Raw genomic sequence first — 24748 nt, 5'->3', positions numbered from 1 at the left:
TTTGAGGTCAGCCTGTGCTACGCAGTGAGTTCCAGGACAACCAGGACTACACAAAGACATCCTGTCTTGAAAAACACTCACTTTCCCACCTTTAATTTCAGTGCTCAGGAGGCAGAGGCACACCGATCTCTGTAAATTTCAAGCCAGCCTGTCCCTACATAGTGAATTCCAGGACAGCCAGGGATGTGTACAAAGACCTTGTCTCAAAAATAAAATAAAAAAATTTAAAAAGTCGAGAGGTTCTGGAGAGGGTTCAGTGGGCCAAGCACAAGTGGCATGAGGAACTGAGTTCAGGACTCCAGTACCCACAGCTGAACACGGTAGCACAAACTGAACTTCAGCTTACTGCACCAGTATGGGCGGACACAGAGAATCTCCGTCGCTTTTGGGACCATTAGCCTGGGGCAATGAAATAGTGGAGATCGTGTCTCAAAACATGGCGGAGGCCTCGTGAGAAGACTCAGGGGCTTTCTATGAAAGAATAACATTCTCAGGGACTCATAAAATAAACGGGAGAAAATGGCTCCTTCAAGTCTTTTGATCACCACAGTTTGTTCACAGGTAATAAAAATATGTCCATTGGGTATGGTGACTCACACCTTTAATTCCAGCACTTAGAAAGCTGTCAGGTCCTTTTCTGTGACTTCAAGACCAGCCTGGTCTACAAATGAAGTTGTGGGCCAACTAGTTTTTGTTGTTGTTGTTGTTGTTTTTGTTTTTGCTAGTTTGTTTAAAGGAAAAAAGAATTTATAAAGAACAAAATGGAAAGCGAAGATTGATACCTTGTCTGATTTTCACACGCAAGCCATAGACTTATACTCAACACAAATGTATGCACACATACACAGGAATCATGGCATAACTCGGGCCTTTAAAGTTTTGTGGTCAAAGCTTAAAAGAAAAGTACCCCTCTTTACCATAATCTCATTTAACAGGGCTATTTTTCCAAAAGCAAGTTGTTAGACTAGGCAGGGTGGTACATGTCTGTAACCATGTCCTGGGGCTACATGAAAGGATTCTATCTTAATTTGTCTATTTAGGATCATCTAAAAAAAAAAAATCAATGAAATTAAGTCAGGCATGGTGGTGGTGCAGTACATAAATCCAGCGCTGAGGGCATGAAAAAGAAGGGTCATGAGTTCAAGGCCAGTCGGAGGATACCAGACAAGGTCTCAAAAAAACACAAAACGAAACCAAAGTAAAGAAATAAAAATTAAAGGCAAAGCTAATCACGAATGCGATATTAAGTATCTATGGGTGTCAAGCAGAGACTGGAAATACTACGGTCCCACATTCACAGCGCCAGGCCTCCACGGATGGCCCCAGCTAGCTCACTGAAGAGGGGCAGGAGCCCCGGCATCTCAGGATGCCGAGGCTTAGGAGCAGGCCGCGCTGAAGGCCTCGGTTGGCCGGAGCACTCCAAGATTAGGCTCCTTCCTCCGGGCGACCTTGGATTTAGGGACTTCCTCCGGCTCATTCTCCTCTTTTGGGAGGCCGGGGTTGCTAGTGTGGGATGGGATGTAAGGAGGGGGATGACAGACTGCCGTGTACCCCGGGCAGCTGGAGACATTGGACGAGCTCGCCCGGTGACCGGAACCGTAGACAGTTCTCCGACTCGCGCGCGTTCTAAAATGAGGACAAAGCCCGCCCGGATCTAGAGCGCGCGCGCAGACGCAGCCAATAAAATGCCAGGACAATGGTGAGTGGCGGTTCGCTTTACCCAATGAGAGTATCCGTTGTTACGAGGTGGTGCCCGGCTCCGGCATTATAAAGAGCTCCACGAGTTGGCATTGTCAGGCGGTGGCACCGCGCGGGACGGAGTTAAGGTCTTCTTTATCGCTAGCGTACGGCGGCGGCCGAGAGTCGGTGGCCGCGGACGAGCCCTCGGGGGTGCGAGCGTGAGCGCGGCCAAGCCCGCGTCGCCTTCTGCGGCGAGTAGGGCCTCGCGGCGTCATCGGCGGCGAGGTGAGCGGCCCGGCCGCGGGCGGTGGGCGGGAGCTCGGGGAGCGCCGCGGGGCCTGACGCGGTGTCGCCGCTCGTTGCAGTAGCCGCTGCGGCCTGGCCGACCATGTCGGACGCGGCTGAGGAGCAGCCCATGGAGACGACGGGCGCCACCGAGAACGGACACGAGGCCGCCCCCGAAAGCGAGGCCCCGGTCGAGCCCAGCGCGGCGCCCGCGGCCCCCGCGGCCTCGGCCGGGTCCGGGGGCGGGACCACGACCGCCCCGAGCGGCAACCAGAACGGCGCCGAGGGCGACCAGATCAACGCCAGCAAGAACGAGGAGGACGCGGGGTAGGTGCGGCCGCGGGCCGCCGCCTTTGTTCTGGGGCCGTCTTTTGTTGGCGCCACGCGGCGGGGGGAGGGGCGGGCGGCCCGCGGAGCAGTGCCTGCCTGGCGCGCTGGCCGCCGGGCCCGGGCGCGGTTACGCGCCTCGGACTTTGCAGGAGTTTGCGGGGTCGCCTCTGGGGCCGACCTGGGCCGCTCGCGCGGCGCTTGGGCTACAGCGGGCCTCGGGGCGGGCGGCCCCGGAAGAGGAAAAGCGGCGGATCGCGAATCGGGCCGCGAGGGCTGCGTCGGTGCTGCGTAGGCGGAGTTGGCGCGCAGCGGGCCGGGCCTAGCCTGCCGCGAGTCGAGGGGCGGAGTCCCAGTCTGAACCCTGGGGCGGTCTTGGCACCGGGAAACCCAGAGTTCCTTGGGACAGGTACTTGGGAGGCCGGGAGCTCCGAGTAGATTCACGAGTGCAGGGCACGCTGATTTTAAACTTGTGAGGGGGTCATGGGTCACATTCTTGGCCCGGACATACAAGTGTGTGGCTGTACAGTCTCGTTCGGCAGTGAGTTGCAGTTGAGTCGAGATTGCAGAGCAACGCACGGGTTTAACTTGAAAGGGGTCACCATCTGAGACTGGTCCATGGGACTGCGGCTTCATAAGCCCTTCCCCAGCCAGGAAAAGGCTCAGAATTCTTTTACAGCTTCTAAGGTTTGTGGTCGTGTCTCTCACTTGCAGAAAAATGTTCGTTGGTGGTCTGAGCTGGGATACCAGCAAAAAAGATTTAAAGGATTATTTTACTAAGTTTGGAGAGGTTGTTGACTGTACAATAAAAATGGATCCCAACACTGGACGATCAAGAGGGTTTGGTTTTATTCTCTTCAAAGATTCTTCCAGTGTGGAAAAGGTAAGCTGGGTATTTGGCAGCAATCTATTAGGATTCTGAATCCTAAGGAACTCAGGCATTGCAGTATTGAGATGATTGCCACAAGTGAGCTTAGAGTCCTGTTTTGAGGGATAGTAGATTGAGTGATTCTGGAGGATTACAATTCATACTATAAAAACTGAGAAGCCTGCAGGAGGGTAGGGAGCTGGGCAGGAACTAGAGACCTGCCTTCAGCCTCCCTTTCATACCGACTCATGGCCTTGGTGTTAAATGGTTTACTGTAGGGATTAAAAGTCTTGAGATTGGTATGAGGTTAGGTTTGGTGTCTTGTTTTTAAATCCAAGTACATGGGGATGACATCCCAAATCCTAAATCTCAGACAGTGCAGGTGCATGCACTTACAGGCAGAGTGAGGATTTAAGCACTAGATGTGCTTTGTCACTGCTGTTCTGTCGAAAGGAGGTGGATCTTAAGTTGGGACTAATGTATAGGACTGGGATATAGGTGTCCATTCAAATGCTCATCTGTATGGGAGGTTTGGAAGAACGCAGGGTTGGGAACTCCCATCTGGCTTAGCTCCAGAGAGAATTGAGCCCGTTTGGTATGTACTCATGTTTAGGCCCTGACACGTTTCTGTTCTACACAGGTCTTAGATCAGAAGGAGCACAGGCTGGATGGCCGTGTCATCGACCCAAAAAAGGCTATGGCTATGAAGAAGGATCCTGTGAAGAAAATCTTTGTGGGAGGTCTAAACCCTGAAGCCACAGAGGAAAAGATCAGAGAATACTTCGGCCAGTTTGGGGAGGTGAGGGTGGCTTGCTTTTTTCTTGGTCTTTGTTGGCCTGGCCTGGATGCAGTAATAGTGTGGGGTGTTCTCACTAATACTGTATTCTGTTTTGAGGTATCAATTAAAACCTGGACTTTCTTATATTTTTACAGATTGAGGCCATTGAGCTTCCAATAGATCCCAAGTTGAACAAAAGACGGGGTTTTGTTTTTATTACATTTAAAGAGGAAGATCCTGTGAAGAAAGTTCTGGAGAAGAAATTTCATACTGTCAGTGGAAGCAAGGTAAGGTCAAAACTGTCACCTGCTTTTGGCTCTTGGAGTCATAGATTACCAGTGAAATCCTTGTAGGTCAATAAGACCTTATGTTTCTCTACAGCACACAATGCTGATTAAAATAGATGATCTGGCCCTTAAATACTGGACTGGAAACAGCTGGCTCTTCTGAGGACCCTGGTCCTTCTCTAACACCCACAGTGGCTCACAACCACCTATAAGCACACATTTTTCAACGGACCTGATGCTCTTTGGTGACTTCTGTAGGCACCATGTACTGTACTTACAAGGACCATTAATTAATGAAAATGAAAACAGCAGGTATATAGGAGGCAAAGAGGAAGCCTGGCCTCTGTGAATAGAGCTGGTGACTACTAGATGCTTCGGTGTTAGAGGTCATGAGTCTTGGAGTGGTCTTACTAGAAGTCAGTTTTCTGGAATTCAGTAATTAATAGGTTTCCATATATGCTGATAAGTTTTTTTTTTTTTTTTTTTTTTTGATTTAGAGGAAGCTTTGCTGCTGTAGTCAACCCTACTGTAGGCAAAGACCTAAAACCTTCCTGGGGTCCTGCAAATGAAGTCATGTTTAGTGGAGTGGTGTGTTGGTGGAGTAAAGACTTGAAATTGATTAGGATTGAAGGTGTGGCTGGCTGTGACTGAGTTGGGTGGGGTTCCAGAAAGATTCTTTGCCATTGTTTTTGGGAGTTTTAAAAAAGCTTGGGTTGGATTAAATAAAGCAGGCAGTTAGTTGGGTGTGACAATTTTAGTTATTCTAGTGAGCAATGACTTCTTTTTTTGGTGTGCCCTAATATGAAGTAGTAGGAAGAACTTTGAGCCTCTATGGTAGTGCAAACTGCTGATGGGCCTTAGAAGTAAATACTCAAAATTATTCAGTGTCTTTAATTCAGATGAAATAGAAGGCATAGCTTGATAGGGAGATAAAGTTCATCTTTCCACCCCGTTTGAGAGATCATCATCGTACTGCTGCCCTGGCTGCCCTAGACAAAACCAGGCTGGTCTCAAACTTAGAGTTTGGCCTGTTCCTACCTCCCAGTGAGATGAGACTAAAGGCATGTGCCATGGCCAGCTCATTTTCTACCTTTTTTTTTTTTTTTTTTAAATGGGAGTATGTCAGGACTGTCTTTTGTTTTTTTTTTTTTGAGACAGGGTTTCTCTGTGTAGCCCTGGCTGTCCTGGAACTCACTGTGTAGACCAGGCTGGCCTCGAACTCAGAAATTCGCCTGCCTCTGCCTCCTGAGTGCTGGGATTAAAGGCGAGTACCACCATGCCCAGCAGGATTGTCTTTAAATACATCATTCTTTTGAAGCATGTACACCTTCTTCAAAGTTTTCAGGCATAAAAGTCTGACTGGGCCTTGTTTTGATTGAGAAATAAAGCCTAACAGTGGTTGACCAATGCTTAGAGACTAGCAGGTAGCATGTCATGCCTCACACACTTGTCTCATCTGTAAGGTGGGTGTCCTGTTGTCCTGTTGGGAGTATTTCTGTAAAAAGAAGAGTAAAAGCCTTAGTGGCCTCCTGCCCACCATTCCAGTCCTGAGCTTTGTTCCATAGGACTTGACCCAGTGTCCTCTTGGCTTTTAGTGTGAAATCAAGGTTGCCCAGCCCAAAGAGGTGTATCAGCAACAGCAGTATGGCTCTGGGGGCAGAGGAAATCGCAATCGAGGGAACCGAGGCAGTGGTGGAGGTAAGTGGGAGCTGGATGAAGACCTTGCCTGCCTGCAGAGAGCTTTCCGTGCCTGTCCTGGGGATTGCCTTTTGGTGCTCTGAAGGGTGGGTGGGTGGGCTGGGTGGGAAGTGGGATTGGAATGGTTTTCTTGGGTGGAAGCTGGATGCTTGTGCTGCTATGGCTCATGGCTTTATGGAATGAAGGAGCCTTATCTTTCTCATTTGTGCAGCTTGGGGGCCCCAGGCCAATGGGATATTTGCATTGCACTGGGAAAGAATGGTGGTGACACTGGGTTATGCTTAGCTTTGTGGCTGTCCTGAGTCTTGGTACACACATAGCTGTGGGCAGAAAGGCAAAGCTGTGCCAGGCGCTTAGCTCAGCTCCCTCCATCCCAGGCCCCTCTAACTCCAAAGCCTGAACTGCATCTTTTTCAAGGCAAAGCTGCCAAGGGAGGGTGGAAGTGATCAGAGGGTGGAGGTGATCAGAGGGTGATCTGAGTGAGTGTAAGCTTTCTGTGTTGACAAGTGAAGTTTACTGGCATCTTGGCCCTCCTGGATTATAAGGCTGGGCCTAGGGCCCTCTGTACCAGAACAGTAGCCTCATGGCTTCTGAGTTGCCATAGTCATAACCCCGCCACCCAAAGGGCAGGATTTCCTCCATCCTAGCTCCTGCGTGTGCTAAATGGTCCATGGGCCCCTGTGCCCTGCTCCCCCCCACAGGTCAGAGTCAGAGTTGGAATCAGGGCTACGGCAACTACTGGAACCAGGGCTACGGCTACCAGCAGGGCTACGGGCCGGGCTATGGCGGCTACGACTACTCGCCCTATGGCTATTACGGCTACGGCCCCGGCTACGACTACAGTAAGTAGGAGAAGGGAGGCCCTATCTACTTCCTCCTAGGGGAGGCAGGTTAGGTAGTGCAGGGGCCACTGGCAGCAGGGGCTTTGGAGTCAGACAGGCCTGGCACAGGCACTGGAGCTACTGAATGAAGCTCTAGCTTAGCCTTCTTAGTAAGGTGTAAGTAAGAAGCTGGTGTTGCTGTGCAGTGTTAAATTCCGAGGATGTATGGCAAGCGCCTGGCACTGGGTAAATGTATAGTTAAGTAGTAGCCACAACGTTGTTCTTATTCCTAGGTCAGGGTAGTACAAATTACGGAAAGAGCCAGCGACGCGGTGGTCATCAGAATAACTACAAGCCATACTGAGAGGCAGCAGGAGCGGCCGAGTGACGACCGCACACGCTTTGTTTGGACGCGGAGTGAACACAATTATGTACCAAATTTAACTTGGCAAACTTTTATGGCCTGTCCCATGTGCATCTTATTTAAAATTTCCCCCAGAAATCACTNTCCTGTTTACTATTCCAGAGCTCTAGTTGTTGTAGGCAGCGTGTGGCGTCTCAGAGGCCAGAGCGGCACTAGGGGGCTGATTTATTACCAGGTTACCCTGTTCTAGATCGGAGGGTCTGCTTCCTGCTGCCGCTCTGCAGCCTGGACCTGTGGACCCTGGTTGTAAAGAGTAAAACTGTATCTTAGGAAACCAGTGTCACCTTTTTCACCTTTTAATTTTATATTATTTGTGTCATACATTTCCAGTAATGGAAGTGTTAATTTTACTGTACTTTTTGGTACCTTTTGGGAATCTAATGTATTGTAAGGTATTTTACACGTGTCCTGATTTTGCCACGACCTGGATATTGAAGCTATCCAAGCTTTTGAAATAAAAATGAAAAACAAAACCCCAAGCCTGGGTGAATGTGGGATGCTCTGTGAGACCTTGCCCAGTGTTAGAGGTGCCAGGTCTCCTGTAGCATAGCAGAGGTCCTTTAGTTTTCCCACTTGGTCTTTTCAGCTACCCTTTTGTGCCCATTGTCTTCCCTAGCTAGAGAACATGTTGCCACGTATTATATATATATTCCACATTCTTAGTTTCAGTCTAACAAGTGCAAGTTGGATCTGCTGGGGAAGTGGGGCCAAGTCTGGCTTACCTGGAGGGTGCTTGATCCTCAGTGTTTCACAACTTCTTACTTTTTCTTCCATGTCTGGAAAAATGATCACAGATCTGCCCTACTTGGTTCTCCATTGTCTGCTACCCTCGGTTTCTAGGATGCTTGGGATAGTTTAGAGATTGGCTTATGTCTCATCATTTCCCTAACACAGATGGTCCCATTTGTAAATCCAAAAGCAGTTGTTTCTAGCAAGTCACCACTCAATGTTCTGTACACAGAACCCTTTAAGAGCTGTATCAATTCCAAAATCCAGTAGGGGTTGGTTAACAAGAACGAATAGGAAGGGGTCCTTGGTAGCTTGTTTTTTGTTTGTTGGGATCTGAGCTTTGTATAACAACCACTTTGGTGTAAAGTCATTTCTAGTTCGGTAGTTTCTTAAATTGAGGGAGACCTTGGGCTGGCTGTTCTTGACCTTGAGTGATTTAAAGGTTATGGGGGGGGTTTGATTATAGCCAGCCAGCCATTTTAGCCACTCACATGTGAGGGTGCCCCTATCTTGAAGATAAAATGAAGCTCCTGTCATTAACAGTTTTCTTTGGTTTTTTGAGACTGGGTTTTTTTGTTTGTCGGTCCTGGCTGTCTTGGAACTTTATAGACAAGGCTGGGATTGAGGATGTGTGCCATTGCTGCTGGGCTGACCACAAAGCATCTTGCATTTTAAAAAAGATGAGCTGTAGTCAGCCCGGGATTATCTTGAACATGTGATCTCCCCCATTCTACCTACCAAATGTTTGGGATCATAGGTGGTGATGCCCATGTCTAACAGTGCAAGTAGCTAATGGTTACAAAGGCCATGCTTTCTGATCTAATGGATACTTGGCTTGTTACAGGATCCCTTGGTGCATGCTGGGAGGCTCTAGTTACACAGGGCCTGACCCGTGCAAGATGGGATTCTGTCAAGTTTACCTGTCAGAATGTCATCCAGCTTGGCTACCACATGCTGTGCATTGTCAAGACTGAAGCACATTGGAGGCTTGAACTTGAGGATATTCCTCCCAGGGCCATCAGTGCTCAGTAAAATGTAGTTTTCCTTTAGCCTGCAAGAACAAGATACTTTACAGACAGGCCTTGTCCTCTGTCCTGTAACTATCAGAAGCTAACCTTGAACAGGCACCCACCTTACTTTACCTTTGGCCAATTAACTTGTCCTCACCCAAGGTACACTTAATTTGTTGAGCCTACCACTGTCTATGTGGCTCTGGTTGTCCTGGAACTTGCTCTGTAGATCTGGCCTTGAACTCTGAGATTGACTTGCCTCTGCCTCCTAAGTGCTGGAATTAAAGCCATGTGCTACTACCACCACCCAGCTTCCATGACAGGTTTTTTTGAGTTTCACAAGATTTTACCAAATTGCCCAGGCTTTAATTGTTCTGATGTAGTCCAGGCCACCACATCACCATGCCTACACAGCACTACATTATCACTATGTAGTTCAGGTACTGGTGACCCAGGAGTATGAAAGTATTATATTTTTGAATCCCCACTTTTTATCTTAGAGGTAAAGGTCAAACCCAGGACAGCCAGCCCTGCTCATTGGAGTAGATAAACTGGCTAATGTCAGTTACTATTGAGTAGGTAAATGAACAGATTTTACAGTGTGAACATTTAAACTCTAGGTTTCATGGTTGGAGTAGGTTCAGTAGAAGGGGGTGGGTGTTTGAGGTTGGCTGGAGGCTCAATACTCTATATAGGAACTCAGCGCTTCCCGTTTTTTTGGGAAAGCAACTTAATTTCAGGAGAAAGTACCTGGAGACCAAATATTCTGCCTCTTCAGTTGCTGGTGTCCTCAGGGTCTCATCTTTGATCAGATCCACACCAATGAAGAGTCCAGTGCCCCTAAAGGAGGTAATATCTGGTAGCCATGGTCCTTGCCTTACTCTGCCCTGACCTTAGCCACCCCAATTTACCCTGGAGGGGGTGGTCTTGGTCTGGATGAGATGTTCAGAATCCTAGTTCCTTTTGGAGAATGGATGTAGAAATTTTTCCCGGGGCAGGAGAGTGGGACAGGAATTTTGGTTGGTGTGCTTATCCCCAGAGCCTTACCTGACATCTCCAATGATAGGATGCTTGGCTTTCTGCTGGCTGAGACGCTCCAGAAGGAAACTGCCCACATTAGTGGCATGAGCCTGGAGCTGTTCTGTTTTCAAGACATCTAGGACTGCTAGCCCCACAGCACAGGATACAGGGTTGCCACCAAACTGAGCCAGGGGATAACAATGTCAGATGTTCTGCCAGTGGACTGTGATCCCATGGGATTATCATAAAAAGACAATTGGGAAGGTTACAGACCCACAAAGCCTTCATACTTAGGGCCTTCTTTTTTGTTTGTTTGTTTTTTTGAGACAGGGTTTCTCTGTGTAGCTCTGGCTGTCCTGGAACTCACTTTGTAGACCAGGCTGGCCTCGAACTCAGAAATCCGCCTGCCTCTGCCTCCTGAGTGCTGGGATTAAAGGCGTGCGCCACTACGCCCGGCTACTTGGGGCTTTCTTAAATTGGTCTCTTGGATGGGGTTGTCTTTATGAACTCTGCTTGTCTTCCTGGGTCTTCAACTTGACCAGGTAGCAAGATACCTAGAGAGACCTGGTCTAGCCCTGTCTCCTTGCCTCTAGACACCAGGCATGTCAGTGGTACTTGGGTAAATCACCCCCCACCCCAAAATCTTTTGAAAAGCTATATAAGCCAATGGACAGTGGTTTGGGGATTTGACTCAGTTAAGTTTCTGCCTACTGGGCAGTGTTGGCACATGCCTTCAATACCTGCACTCAGAAAGGAGAGGCTTTTGGATCTCTAATTTTGAGGCCACCCTGGTCTGCAGATTAAATTCCTGAATGACAGCTAAGGCTACACAGAGAAACCCTGTCTTAAAAAGGGGAAAGAAGTAGGACCTACTGAGTGCCAAGCATTTAATGTCAGCAACATTCAAGAGGCAGAGGCAGGTGGCTGGTCCACATAGGTCCAGGCCAAACAGTTTGTGAGACCCAAAAATTGTGTGCATATATTCATATGGGTGCAGAGATGAAAGGCCAACCTAACCTTGGATGTGGATTTGTTTTTGTCTTTCCAAGACAGGATTTCTCTGTGCAACCCTGGCTGTCCTGGAACTCATTTTGTAAACCAGGCTGGCCTCGAACTCAGAAATCTGCTTGCCTCTGCCTCCCAAGTGCTGGGATCAAAGGTGTGCGATACCATGCCCTGCCCGGCTTGGATGTGGATGTTAACAGGAGATATCCATCTTGGTTTTGGGGACAATCTCTCACTAGGACCTGGGGCTATACTTAGAGATGATGCTGGCTGTCTAGCAAGCCCAGGAACTGAGTCACTGCCTTCCTAGTTCTGAGATTACAGGCCTGTGCCACAAAGCTTGGCTTTTTATATGGGTTCTTTCTTGGTCCTCCTGTTTGAAGGGCAAACTGCTTTATAGACTGAACTCTCTTGTCCTTCATGGGTCTGTTTGATTTTGTCTTTTGTGTATTTGACTGTGTTAGGAAGGAGGAGAACAAGATACAACCTAAGGCATGTAGCTTAGTGGCAGAGTATTTGGGCTCTAGCACTGCCCTGATGTATTAAGATGTCTCTTGTGATTCTGGAATCAAACCAAGGGCTTTGTACTTGCTAAACATGTGCTGTTGTGGACAGATAAATATAAACATTTCCATGCATTGGACAGGATGCTCAGTGCCCTGAAGTTATTCAACTGTATTGTAAGTTCCAAACAGCCAGGTTACATAGGATTTTTTTTTTCTTTTTTTTTTTTTGAGACAGGGTTTCTCTGTATAGCCCTGGCTATCCTGGAACTCACTCTGTAGACCAGGCTGGCCTCGAACTCAGAAATCCGCCTGCCTCTGCCTCCCAAGTGCTGGGATTAAAGGCGTGCGCCACCACGCCCGGCTCTTCAAATTTTTTTTTGAGGTAGGACTTCACTAGAACTCATGCAGTCCATCTACCTCTGCCTCCCGAGTGCTGGATTTAAAGGTATGCACCACCATACCTGGTTTCATATAAAACTGATGGCCAGGGAGCTCTGTAAGAGCCATGCAAGCCCAATGACATGAGTTTGATCCCTGGAATTAAAGTAAAAAGTAAAAAGCCAAATGTACCCGAGTAGCATGGTAGTGTATGCTTTTAATCCTGGAATTTGGGAGGCAGAAGCAGGAAGATCTGAGTTTGAAGCTACCTGGTCTACATAGTAATTAAATCGGTCTCAAAAACAAAAGATGATTGACAGTTAATGTTTATGTGGTTTCTTAAAAATATATAAGGAAGTGAAGACTACTGCCAACTGGCTAAACATTCACAGCATACACTATTAGCAAGACACTAACCTTGCCTAGATTGTTGTGCTCAAATGGGTATCTCCCTCTTCTACACAGAAACAGACAGACAAACAGACATGCATATACACAGAAATTTCCACAAGCACTAGCAACTAAAGAATGGAAAAAAAGACACACACCAGTATTTCACAGAAGAGGGAACATGTGGACAGTAAACTGGAAGAGGACTGGAAAAAGAGGCCTGAAGTCCAGAGTTTTCATCTGTGAAACCCACATTGATGGAAGGAGAGAACTGATTCCTGCAAGTTACTGTCTTTCAGGTACACAACAAAGTACATAGAATCTATTAAAACTATATAAATCAAGGGATGCTTCACAAATCTGAATTTGGGGAACAGCATATCAAATCCACATGACATGGATCACTATTTTCTATTTTCCTTGACTGACAAAAACTTAGTGTTGATGAGTTGAGCATGAAGGGTTCCTGTAATCCAAGTGCTCAGCTGGGACAGGAAGATTGCCGTCAAGTCAGGTGGATTATGTATTCAGTACCAGGCCAGGTAGGACTTCACAGTAAGTCAATCACAAAAAAACAAACCCCAAACAATACACTACTGGTGATGTTTTAACCTGTAACTACTTGGGGAAAATGTCATTATCTTCTCAAACTGAGTATGGACACAGCCTCTGGCCTAGCAGTTCCACCTCTGGGTTAGTTTGTAACTGATCTTTCTGCACATGGAGAACAGGCTGTTAAGAATTCTTGACAGTAGTGATGCTCACAAGACGAAAAGGACAGCCTCAAAGCACACTGATCTCTGAGTGAGTCAAGTGTGGATGTTATAAAGCAGGGAAAATGGGAGTAACAGTAAAATGTCAGGTGAAAACGAAACCATAGTTAGCATGCATTATGAGAGAGTTCAAATAAAGCCAAAAAGCAACTAGAACAGTCAACATTGGGTTCAAATGGGTTCTGAGTTACCTGCTAAGGGACAAACACTAGGTATCAGGAGCCTAGTCTGAGGTGAGAACTTATCATGAGTTTAAGTGAAACAAATAGAGCCAGTGAGGTAGCTCATCTGGTTAAGGTGCCTGTTGCCTAACCTGGTGGGCTGAGATCCCCAGAAGGAACCAATGACACCCCCCCCCCCAGTAACATGAGTAACCACATACACACTCATATACATATAAATGTAAAAACCTTAACAAATAACCAAGTACCCAGCTAACTAGAGGAGAGCTATACAAAGGCAAGGGCTGAATTCAGCTTATGCCCTTAGGGGACTCAGGGTCAGGGCCCACTGGGCCTTCTGCCTTCCAGGTGACAAGCCTCTGTAGCTGGCTAACTATTGCTCGCCTACAGGCTTTGCTCCTGACTTCTCTGTTCCCTCTACTTGTCCCTAAACCCTGTGTTCACTTCCTGCCTGGGATGTCCCTTCTGCTCTCATAGTGGACCATGACATACCATGTCCACTAGGCTAGTATCACAGCTGAGTCTAGGAGTTGTGTGTTTCCCTGACATCAAGGCCACCAATGACAGAACCAGACCAGCCTCCACTTTCCTTGCCCAGTGACCCCCACTGCCTGTCTGACATCTTGCCAAATGCTTACTTCCTTAAAAATTCAATTGGCTTTTTATGGAAAGTCATGATGACTACCCAACTCCTTTCCTTCCTGCTCCTGTCCAGATGAATCTCCTACTCTACTAGTTCCTCTGTACTGACCACCAGAAAAGTTTCCCCATATCTGACATGGAAACCTTGGGAATCAGAGTAGCTCAGTTGTAGAGTGGTTGTGTAGTGCTGATAGGCCTGGGTTTGTTCACCAGCACTTAGAAACAAAAGACAGCAAAGCCAAGTGACACTCCTTTGCATGGTTTGTTTCTGTGGTGTAAGGAGGCTCTAGCCAAGGGTCTGCTATTTTCACCTTGCATCTGCTGTTCTGCATACCTAAAGCTGGTGTGTGTCGGCTTCTGCTAGGGAAAGCGCTTGGCGTCTGCTGCAGGGTCAGGGAACCATTTGTCCTCTGACGCGATGTGGACCTTGTGTCCTAGGCTGACCAGTGCTTCACTCACTTGTCACTCAGGTTCTTGAGCTTTCTGCCACAGGCAGGCAGCTTCTGCTGGAGGGGAAGGCTTCTTACAGTTTATGTGGTTTATACAACCTTATCTGTGACTCATTTGGATTAATAGTACTCTTCAAAGATGTCTTACAGTATTAAAGAGAAAATCTAACTTGGGCCAGGTGAGATAACACACACCTTTAATTGTAGCACTTGAGAGACAGAGGTAGGGGGAACTTTTTTTTTTTGTTTGTTTTTGTTTTTCGAGACAGGGTTTCTCTGTGTAGCCCTGGCTGACCTGGTACTCACTCTGTAGACCAGGTTGGCCTCGAACTCAGAAATCGACCTGCCTCTGCCTCCCGAGTGCTGGGATTAAAGGCGTGCGCCACCACGCCCGGCTAGGTGGATCTTGAGGCCAGTCCAGTCAGGGCTACACAGTGAGTGTCTGTCCGTCTCTCTCTCACATACAAAAAAACAAACAAACCTTGCCCTAACTGCAGCTTCCTGGAGGATGGCATGCTGGATATATCGGTAGCCCTGAAGGCTTTAGTAGTAGAGCCCCTGTCCTGCAACTTTACTCACCGTGTTGAAGTATTCTACACCGGTAGCTTCAAATGCCCTTGACACAGCTTGGGTAGTGGCCATGCAGGCAACAGGGTGACCATTGCCGATGGACTTGCCCATGGTGACAATGTCGGGGACAAAGTCTTCTCCCTCCAGCTGGAAGGCCCAAAAGTGCTTGCCTACGCGGCCAAAACCAACCTGGATCTCATCTGCCACAAAGAGCCCTCCGGCTCTGTGGATGTGCCTGTGGAGGACAGATGGCCAACAGGGCTGTGCTGAGGTGACCAGGAGCTGGGAGGTTGAGTCCTCACCTTGGGCCTATGGTTGGCCTTCTCTGGGCCATTATTTCTTTAAGGGTTTTGTTTCAGAAACTTCTGGCAGGCAGGCCGGACTATATTTGGAATTTGGAATTGACCTCAGGAAACTTAGTTACAGTTTGCCCTCCCTTGGGCAGAGCCTGCCCATTTACTCACTCTGCCACCTGGGAGAAGTAGCCAGCAGGGGGAATGATCTGTCCACTCACACTGGGCAGAGACTCTGCGAAGAAGGCTGCGATCTGTGGATGAGACAGTTCAGTGCCCCTTCCTTTGCGTGCTGCGTCACATCTAAGAGTGCATCACCTTCTTGATATCTCTAGCCCCTTGTACTTGGGCTTGCTTCAATTAAATTCACATAAGCAGCACCCCCCCCCCCACCTTAAACCTTTTCTGCCCTGTCCCCATGTGGTAACCAGCACTAGTGTCACCCTCCCTAGAACAAAAATGTAGTTCTATCCTTACCTACACGTTCCTTTAACACATCTTGATGACATCCATTGTCTCATGGCTGTCACATCTCTGAGTCCACTTCTTGTCTCTGGCTATTGCAGATGCTGTCTTATGCAATACCTTTTTCTGTTTTTCATACTGCTCTCAGGATGCTCCAATCCAGACATGGAGGTCATATCTGTCTAACCTAAAGCCCTTTACCCATGCGTGAACTCCTCAGTGCTTCCTCTTGGAGCTTTTTGGAGGCTTCTCTGGCACATTGGACAGCTGATGCTTCTTTTATATTTACTTATCTTTTGGATTTTCGAGACAGGGTTTCTCTGTGTAGCCCTGGATATATTGAACTCACTCTGTAGACCAGGCTGGCCTTGAACTCAGAGATCTTCTTATGTCTGTCTCCCAAGTGCTGGGATTAAAGGTTTGCTGCACTATGGTCATCTTGGGAAATTGGATCTTTAGAACTGTCTGCGGAGCATTAAAGACCCTCAGCTGGTTCTGCTGACTTACCCTTTCCCAAACACTGTTTTCTGGTTACTGCTTCAGTCCTAGAGAACCCAGTTGCTAGTATTGTGGGGAGGCAGAGGCCTTGGTCTCCCAGGGTATACATTACCCTCCGTCTCTCCACAGAATCCCCATAGACTACCCTGGAAAGGCAGCCCCATGGTCCCTGTCTCTAGGCTGCCCCAGTAAAATACATCGGCCATGCAGCCCAAGAGTGAGAGAACAGCCAGTCCTCAGGTCTCCTCACCTTCCTTGTTTATCTGCTTCTGCCTCCCGAGAGCTGGGATTTAATATGTGTGCTACCCATACCAGGTTTCCCGTCTTTCTTTTGACTGTTTAAAAAATTCTGGGGCTGGAGAGATGGCTCAGTGGTTAAGGGCATGGCTGCTCTTTCAAAGGACCTGAATTCAATATCCAGCACCCATATGATAGCTCACAACCATACTGGGGATCCAATATTCTCTTCTAGCCCCCATGGTGCACAGACATACATGTAGGCAAAACACCCATACACACAAAATAACTGAAATAATTTAAAAACTTAAAGTAATTTTTTATAGGGTTTCACTAAGTTGCTCAGGCCAAGATGTGGTTACCTTCCTGCCCTTCTCCTGTGCACTGCTGATGACATGCTTCACCTCGCTGGCATAGGCCTCTGCTGGATTGGGGTGGTCCTCCCTGTAGGGGCCCCGGTAGGTGTCTGGGAGAGGAGCCTGTGGGGAGAGACTTCTATGTCATCCAGGCTTGGCGATGGAGACTGACCTGTTGCTGATGGCGGGTGTGCATACCACATGGACCCATTCCTTCTGGCCATCCAGATTCCGGAACTTGTAGGGACTGATGTCAATCAGGGAGCTCAGGTGACCATGATAAGCACTAGGGAGAGGAGGTAAATGGTGGCATTTACTCCTGGCTCAGCTTTAACCACTACCTACCATTTTTGAATACAAAACACATGGAAAGCCAATCTTTTTTACTCAGGTACTGAGTCCTTGAACTGAGAAGGAGTGCAGGCTTGGAGTGGCTTCCTGAAGGCCACTTACTGGTGTGTCACAGTTCTGGTCACCTGACTACTCTAGGTTCAGTTTTCTGCTCTGTTAAAGTAGGGGCATAGGGTTATAGTACATCTTAAATCTTAACTCATTTCTAATGCCCTTTGGTCTCTGGCTCAGTCAGCTGAATCTCCAAGTGCTGTAGGCTGATCTTTCACTCTCTTAGAAGGGTGGGCTGTAGACAAGTTCTCAGGGAAGTGTCACTGGAGTCCGGTTCTCATTTCCTCACTGGCTTCTAATGTCCCCTCCTTCTCCAATGTTAGAGACTCACTGACCCCTAACAGGCCTGTGAAGTCCAGGTTCTGGAGAAGCAGGGCAGTGAGTTGTACTTACTGGTCTAATACCACCACGTCCTGGTGTCCTGTGTACCGTCGAGCTAGTCTCAAGGCCAGGTCGTTGGCTTCTGACCTGAGACAGAAAATATGGGCATGGCTCAGACGACCCCAGTGCTTCCCATGGAGGAGGAACTCTTCCAGCATCGAGAGTGTCCTCAGGACACCATTCCCTCAGCAAACGTCCAGTCGCTTCTGTGCATCCGGAGCAGGGTGAAGCAGACCGGTGCCCTCTAGAAACTTGCATTTGGATGCATCTACATTTTGTTTTCAAGACAGGGTTTCTCTGTGTAGTTCTGGCTGTCTTGGAACTCACACTGTAGACCAGGCTGGCCTCGAACTCAAGAGATCCACCTGTCTCTGCCTCCCATTTGCTGTTACTAAAGGCATGAGCCACCACCAGAGCCTGATGTATCCATCTTGAAAGCCAAATAGTGAAAACAGAGTGCTTATTTCTTTAAGTGCCAACACTGGGCATAGGGTGTGAAGGAGACCCAAATGAGGCTCCATGGAGGTAACAGGGTGTGATGGGGTAAGCTGTGTTCTAAAACTGCTAGTACCTCAGAATGAACTGTATGAGGCTTTGCTGGGAGAGAAGGTCTTTAAGCAGGTTTAAAGAAAGCACCTGGGGCAAGTCTCAACCCAGTGTGATTGATGTATGTATGAGAAATGGCTTGGATTCCCAGAGATGCGGGCCATTTGCACAGACCTGTGAGCTGGGTAAGAAGGCAATCATGCACTAGGTAAGGAGCAAGGCCTCAGGTCACAGACCCTGTGGACATCATGATCATGAACTTTTAGTTTTTAGAACTTTGTGAAAATAAATGTATTTTTCTTTTCTTTTTGAGATAGAATCTCTCTACATAGCCCTGAGCTGTTCTGGAACTCACTGTGCAGTTAGGCTGGCCTCAAACAGACAGAGATCCCTGCCTCTGCCTTTCTTTTTCTCTTTCTTTCTTTCTCTCTCTCTCTCTTTCTTTCTTTCTTTTTTTTTCAAGACAGGGTTTCTCTGTGTAGCCCTGGCTATCCTGGAACTCACATTGTAGACCAGGCTGGCCTCTAACTCAGAAATCCGCCTGCCTCTGCCTCCTGAGTGCTGGGGTTAAGGTTTCACTGTTTCCCTGCCTGGTCTAGAACTTACTACATAGAGCAGGCTGGCTTTGAACTCTCAGAGATCCGCCTGCCTCTGCCTCCCGAGTGCTGGGATCAAAGGTGTGCGCCACCACGTCCAGGAGAAAGCAATTCTTGGTTGTTTCTGAAGATGTGAAGTCAGGGATGACTGTCAGATGCCAGAGTCTACTTAGAACCGTAAGTGGGGCCCACTGTCACTGTCTTCAGACACACCAGAAGAGGGCGTCAGATCTCATTACCAGTGGTTGTGGGCTACCATGTGGTTGCTGAGAATTGAACTCAGGACCTCTGGAAGAGAAGTCAGTGCCCGCTGAGCCATCTCTCCTGCCCCATTTGTGTTTCGAGACAGGGTTTTTCTGTGTAGCCCTGGCTGTCCTGGAACTCACTCTGTAGACCAGGCTGGCCTCGAACTCAGAAATCCGCCTGCCTCTGCCTCCCGAGTGCTGGGATTAAAGGTGTGAGTCACCACTCCCCAGCAAAGATTTATTTATTTTTATTTATATAAAACACTGTTGCTGTCTTCAGACACACCAGAAGAGGGCATCACATCCCGCATTTTTAAAATTTTTTTTTTTTAATATGAATGTGGGGGNGGGTGGGTGGGTGGGTAGGTGTTTTTTTTGTGCAGTGCCAGAAGAGGGCACTGAGGTAGAGTTACAGGAGATGGTGAGCCATCTGATAATGAGTGTGCTGGTCACTGAATTTGGGTCTTCTGCAAGAACACCAAGTGTTGTTCTTAACCACTGAGCCATCTTTGCAGCCTCCCCACCTCTTCATTTCAATTAAAAAAATGTATTTTATGGGGGGAGAGATGGCACAGTGGGTAAGAACACTGACTGCTCTTCCGAAGGTCCTGAGTTCAAATCCCAGCAACCACATGGTGGCTCACAACCATCCGTAATGAGATCTGATGCCCTCTTCTCGGGTGTCTGAAGACAGCTACAGTGTACTTACATATAATAAATAAATCCTTAAAAGAAAATTATTTAAAAAAATGTATTTTATATGTATGGGTATTTTGCCTGTATGTGTGCCTGATGTCCATGAGGGTGTCCATTGGAGTCTTTGGAACTATAGTTATAGATCTAGAGTTGTGAGTGGCCACATAGGTTCTGGGAATCAAACCTGGATCCTCTGGAAAAGCAGCCACTGTTGTTAACTGTGGAGCCATCTGGGCTTGTGATTCAGAATTCTGAGTCGTCAGCACATGGATGACATTTATTCTAAGCAGACAGATGAGACCACAGGGGGGAAAACAGTGGGACCTGCCCCACAGAGCAGGGGAAGAGTGGCCAGACACCAGAGCCTGGAAGCAAGAGGAGAAAGCATCTGTCACACTGTCGAGAAACAGGTAAGGGAGCAGAGAGGTCACAGGAATCCACACAGAAGGAACTTGCTGGAGGAAGGCAGCAGGCACTGCCTTTCCTGTGCCCAGGTCCCTGTTCTCCACAAGAGGTTCCAGCCTAGGTTCTTGTCTCAGCCTTCTCTCTTTCTCCCCTCCCTCACCTTTTAATACCGTGGTACTAGGGATGGAAAAACTTTTGCACACTAGGTAAGGGCTTCTACCAAGTTGGTTTGCTTCCTTATCTGTGAAATGAAAATGAAGTTCTTCAGGAGACTGAAGACTAAGTGGCAGTGATATCTGAGATTGTTGCTATAACCCAAATGCTACTTGTTGGAATGCTCCTTCAGACTCAGATCTGATGACCTTCCTCCCAATTCTGTCATCACTGCCACTCCCATGCATGTGCCCAACACTTGCCCTCCCATCCTGTAACATCACCTTCCTGATTAAAGCCTTTCATGGGGGTGGGGGGCTGGAGAGATGGCTCAGCTGTTAAGAGCACTGACTGCTCTTCTGCAGGACCTGTTTTCAGTCCCCAAACGGCAGCCTACAACTGTCTATAACTGCAGTTCCAGGAGATCGGAAACCAGCTTGAAACCACCTTCTGGCCTCCCTGGGTATCAGACATGGACATGATGAATAGATATATGTGCAGGCAAACGCTGTCACATGGTAAAGATACACATCAAACCCTCACCAGCACTAGGGAGAAACAAATCAACCTGGTTTTGTTTCCTGAGACAGGGTTTCTCTGTGTAGCCCTGCCTGTCCTGAAACTCACTCTGTAGACCAGGATGACTTTGAACTCAACAGAGACCTACCTGCTTCTGCTGGGATTAAAAGTGTCTGCCACCACTGCCTGGCTCTAGTGGCCTGAAGATAAAAGCAGCTCCTTCCACCTGACTATAGCCCTGGGTTCTTCCCCGGATCTGCTCACCCCTTCCTCTTTCTTGTTTGGTTTGACAACATAACTTGTCCCTTCATGCCACAGGGCCTTTGCCCAGGCTGTGCCAGGTGGCGACCAACCTGGACAAGCATGCTTTCCCCAGCGTGACAGCACCCTTCCTTCCTTCCACCTCCTCTAGCTACCTCCCCAGGAGCTCTTAGCATCTACACAGAGGCACAGTCAAGTCAGGTCCCCTGCTGCTTGCTTCCAGGCCTCATTATTTAATATTCTTGCTCAGAAAAGGACACTGCCATACTTTTATATTTCTCTGAAGAATCACCTGATGTCCTGTAAGCTTGCTGAGCCACCTGAGGGCTGAGTCCACGAGGAATAAAGAAACCCATTACTTCACTAAGTCCCAATGTGCCTAGAAGGGAGGCGGTGGTGTCCTCTACAAAGGAAGAAATGGGAGCCAACAGAAAGAGCTCTAGGATCTACAACCCAGAAGCCCAGGAGCCTCGCCATGAAGTTGGCTCTACTCTCCCGGGCAGCTTCTCTACCCTGCACCCACACGGATGATTCTTTTCTTTGAACTTCTTCTCAACAGCATGCCTGCTGTTCACTTACCCAGAATTCAGGAAGTAAAACACAGAGAGCTGCTCCGGCAGGGTCTCTGACAGCCTCTGGGCATAGTCCACGACGTTGTCATGCAGATAGCGGCTGTTGGTGTTGAGCACTAGGTTCTGTCCGTGTGCAGCTTGGACCACGGTAGGGTGGCAGTGCCCAACTGCAAGAGGGGCATCTACATCATGTGGCTGAGACGTCACCCAGCCAGCCCCACCAGATGCCCCCTCAGCTTCATCTGCAAACCCATCCAGGGGAAACGAAGTTAATGAAGGCAAGGTGGAAAGGGGAGTTAATGATGGAGTGGGGGAAGAGAACAGAAGAGAGACCAGCAGAAGGAAAAGAGGGTCAGAAACGCTAGCTAGAGGTATTTTGAGACTCAGCTGGAGGGGGACTGTCAGGGTCAGCCGTGGCAACCGCATTCTAAGAGCTCACGTGCCAAGATGGCCTAAGCATGGTAGCAATAATTAACACAGTGATCTACAACACTGTGTGTGTCTCCCAAAAAGGCTCAGGATTAAGTAATTTCTCCCTTGAGACAGGATTTCTCTGGGAAGCCCTAGTTGTCCCTGAAACTTGCTATGTAGACCAGGCTGGCTGTTAACTCAAGAGATCCCCCTGCCTCTGTGCCCTGAGTGCTGGGAGAGTCCTGGGTTTTAACCTTTACCTGCCTGCAATGTGCTTTCTAATGCAAAGCTTCCCTTTCCTCCATCAGCTGTGGTGGCCCCAGTTGGCTATTCATACTAGTTTCTTGTCACCCCTATGATAGTCAATAGAGGTGAAGGCCTGCTGTCATCACCCTGCATGGGGCTAAGATGAGCACACTACATTTGTAGTCATGGACGGGTGGACTGTATAGATGCCCGGCTTGCCATGAGTTCCACGTGCAGCTTTGACCTTGGCATGTGAACCTCTCAGTTGTGCCTGGTTTAGCACAGCTAAGGTGTGGAGTCTTTTCAGTCTTTTCACAAAGACTGGGGTCCCCTCCTGAGCATCCGATTCAGTTCTGTTCAACCCAGGCTGTCAGATCTATGGCCTCAGCCTCCTCCCCTGTCTCACCAAGGGTGAGGAGGTGTCATACTGACCATGAGCCACGTTGTTGATACAGTCCAGGTACTCTCGCCCTTGCTCATCGTACAGGTACTGCCCTTGGCCTCGGATAATCTTAAGAGGATCCTCGGGAAAAAAGAGTCTGCAGGAAGAGCTGTGGGGACAGGCAAAGAATCGACAGCCCTGTCTGAAGCCTGAACTCCACTCATTACTGCCCGCTTCACTCCTTCCTGATTCTGGAATGGACAAAAGCTTGTAACTTCCCTGCCTCCCCATTCCTGCGAACAGGACGGAGCAGAAAGTTCCTGAGACAAAACTTTAAGCCTTGGTGGCCCTTCTCAGTTTTGCTTGCCCACACATCAGCTCCTCCGGTCCCAGTGAAAAAGGCTTCGGAATGGCTTCCTGAAGAAAAGCCCCTTGTTAGGAGCAGCATCTCAGCCCTTAACATTCCTTGCCAACTCAGTGGCCTTGCTGTCCCCGTTAGTAGTGGCTAGCTCCAGTCCTAAGCTCCAGCCATAAGCTGCTCGCCACGTGGCACCGAGGGTACCCCTCACAGGCCAAGAGCAGACTTCCTCTAACCCTGCCTGTGACATGACTGCCCACCCCAGGCCAGGCCCAGCTCCTTATGCAGGTGGCTGCCAGGGGCAAAGCTCGCTCCACGGGGCAGGGGACGCCCCCGGAGTCGTGGGGTGGTTCACGGCCGCTTCTACTAGGTTGAGAGAGGCGGGGAAGTCAGGGACTCGGGGCGAGCGCTATACGCGCCTTCGGAGCCTACACCCGGTACCTGAGCAGCCGACGTCTCAGGTCCAGAGTGACGGCCTTGGCGCGCGAGTCCGCGGCCATGGCGCCGAGCGGTCAGCCAGTACCCAGATGCTGCGCGCTTAGCCCCGCCTCCGCCCGCGACGTCAGCCCTGGGTGGGGCTTCAGTGCTGGTCCCGCCCCCAGGAGCTCCCTTCTCTGGCGTTCAAGCAACTTGCAAGCAAGACCGCTTGCGGTTCACGTCATCACGGGCGGATACTCTGTGCTAATCCAGGGTCGGACTTCGCTCTTCTCTCCTACTCCCAAGGTTTCCCTCCCAGGAATGTGTCCCCAGACTGCCGGGTGGAGCGGGACTCTAAACTGCGGCTGGGCACGCCGGAGCAGGTTGCCGTCTCTGCCCTTAAAACGTGACGCCCTGTTAGGGTAAATTACTGGCACCCTGGAAGGACAAAGGCCTTCCTGGCAAGGCACTGGAGAGTTCGGTGCCACTGCTGGGGCACACCACGGAGATCTCTAGAGATTCTTGCTAGGATCAAACAGGATAAACTTGACATGTCGCTACAGGAAGAGAATTTTGCAGTGGGCAGATAGGAAGAGGTTTGGAAAACTTCTGAGTACTACCTTATGTACTGTGCAGGAAACAGGCCCAGAAGAGAAAGGGCTTTGCTCTGAAGCACACAATAGGCCCGCTGCAGAGGCTGGACTAAAACAAGGTCTCCTGGACTCCTACCTAGCACACTGAATGACAAGAGACCTCTGTGGTCCCGGAGGTGGGAGAGAAGAGATACTCCCTTAGTGGTTGAGCGCTGGAACTGACTGATTTGATGAGCCCTGGAACAAAGGCTTGAGAGTGCCCCTCAGCAGGCTAGGGCAGTCTTGTTCACATGCCAGCCCGCTGCCCCATTCTCCAGTAGCTTATTTCTTCTCTTCCCTAGAAAACTGCAAAATGCTTACAGCACTTGTTAAAGAACAGCTTCATATTCTTGAGGTTTTTGTTTGTTTTTATTGTGGTAAAATATACATAAAAACAAGCCATTTTTGAAGGGTACATACAATTCAGTGGCATTAGTACATTCTCAATGTTGCATCTTGTCACCAACACCCAGTCACAGAACCCTTCCATCTTCTCCAACTGAGCGGTATTTCATGTTTTTAACCATAAACCTACCTAAAAGTCCATCTTCCTGCTCAGGAAAGGCCCATTCTTCCTGTCCCTGGCCCCACCCTCTCTCCATTATCTGGCATCTGTCCTTTAAGGCAACCCTAGAGACCAAGAGGGCACAGGCTGAGAGGAGGAAGGGACTGAACAAGACTTGGATGTAGTGGGGTCGGGGGCATGGTGGTGCAAGCCTGTAATCCCAGCACTTGGGAAGCTGAGGCAGAACTGCAACTTTGGGACCAGCCTAAGTTATGTATTGAGTGAGACCCTTTCTCGACAAGCGAGCAGTCATTCCCCTGCCCAATCCTTGAATCGAGAGCAGGGTTTTC

General features: G+C 48.8%; 2 protein-coding genes across 5 annotated transcripts; one reads left to right on the top strand and one right to left on the bottom strand.

The window, feature by feature from the left end:
- Positions 1-1779: 1779 nt before the first annotated feature.
- On the top strand, positions 1780-7641 carry Hnrnpab (heterogeneous nuclear ribonucleoprotein A/B). Of its 2 annotated transcripts, XM_021211683.2 has the most exons (8): positions 1780-1965; positions 2046-2292; positions 3007-3175; positions 3801-3959; positions 4094-4225; positions 5821-5923; positions 6625-6765; positions 7038-7641. In XM_021211683.2, the coding sequence occupies exons 2-8, from the start codon at positions 2069-2071 to the stop codon at positions 7106-7108; spliced, it is 999 nt and encodes a 332-aa protein (XP_021067342.1). In that variant the 5' UTR covers positions 1780-1965; positions 2046-2068; the 3' UTR covers positions 7109-7641. The 2 variants fall into 2 exon arrangements, with proteins under 2 accessions (XP_021067342.1, XP_021067343.1); XM_021211684.2 differs by lacking the exon at positions 6625-6765 and having other exon boundaries at positions 1782-1965.
- Positions 5467-23376, bottom strand: Phykpl (5-phosphohydroxy-L-lysine phospho-lyase). 3 transcript variants are annotated; one of them, XM_021211682.2, is made up of 13 exons: positions 23286-23376; positions 22537-22655; positions 21455-21614; positions 17467-17541; positions 16870-16957; positions 16678-16794; positions 15287-15369; positions 14832-15057; positions 9955-10109; positions 9658-9747; positions 8818-8948; positions 7891-7944; positions 7259-7408 (listed from the first exon to the last, which is right to left on the bottom strand). In XM_021211682.2, exons 1-13 carry the CDS (start codon positions 23342-23344, stop codon positions 7275-7277), a joined length of 1491 nt encoding a protein of 496 aa, XP_021067341.1. In that variant the 5' UTR covers positions 23345-23376; the 3' UTR covers positions 7259-7274. The 3 variants fall into 3 exon arrangements, with proteins under 3 accessions (XP_029401581.1, XP_021067341.1, XP_029401580.1); XM_029545721.1 differs by lacking the exons at positions 7259-7408; positions 23286-23376 and adding an exon at positions 5467-5720 and having other exon boundaries at positions 21455-22619; XM_029545720.1 differs by lacking the exons at positions 7259-7408; positions 23286-23376 and having other exon boundaries at positions 7709-7944; positions 21455-22619.
- Between the last annotated feature and the right edge of the window lie 1372 nt (positions 23377-24748).

This window comes from Mus pahari, chromosome 14 (assembly GCF_900095145.1).
Source record: "Mus pahari chromosome 14, PAHARI_EIJ_v1.1, whole genome shotgun sequence".
Taxonomy (NCBI): Eukaryota; Metazoa; Chordata; class Mammalia; order Rodentia; family Muridae; genus Mus; species Mus pahari.
Note: the sequence above shows the minus strand (reverse complement) of the source record. Positions and strands in the feature narration are given on the sequence as shown.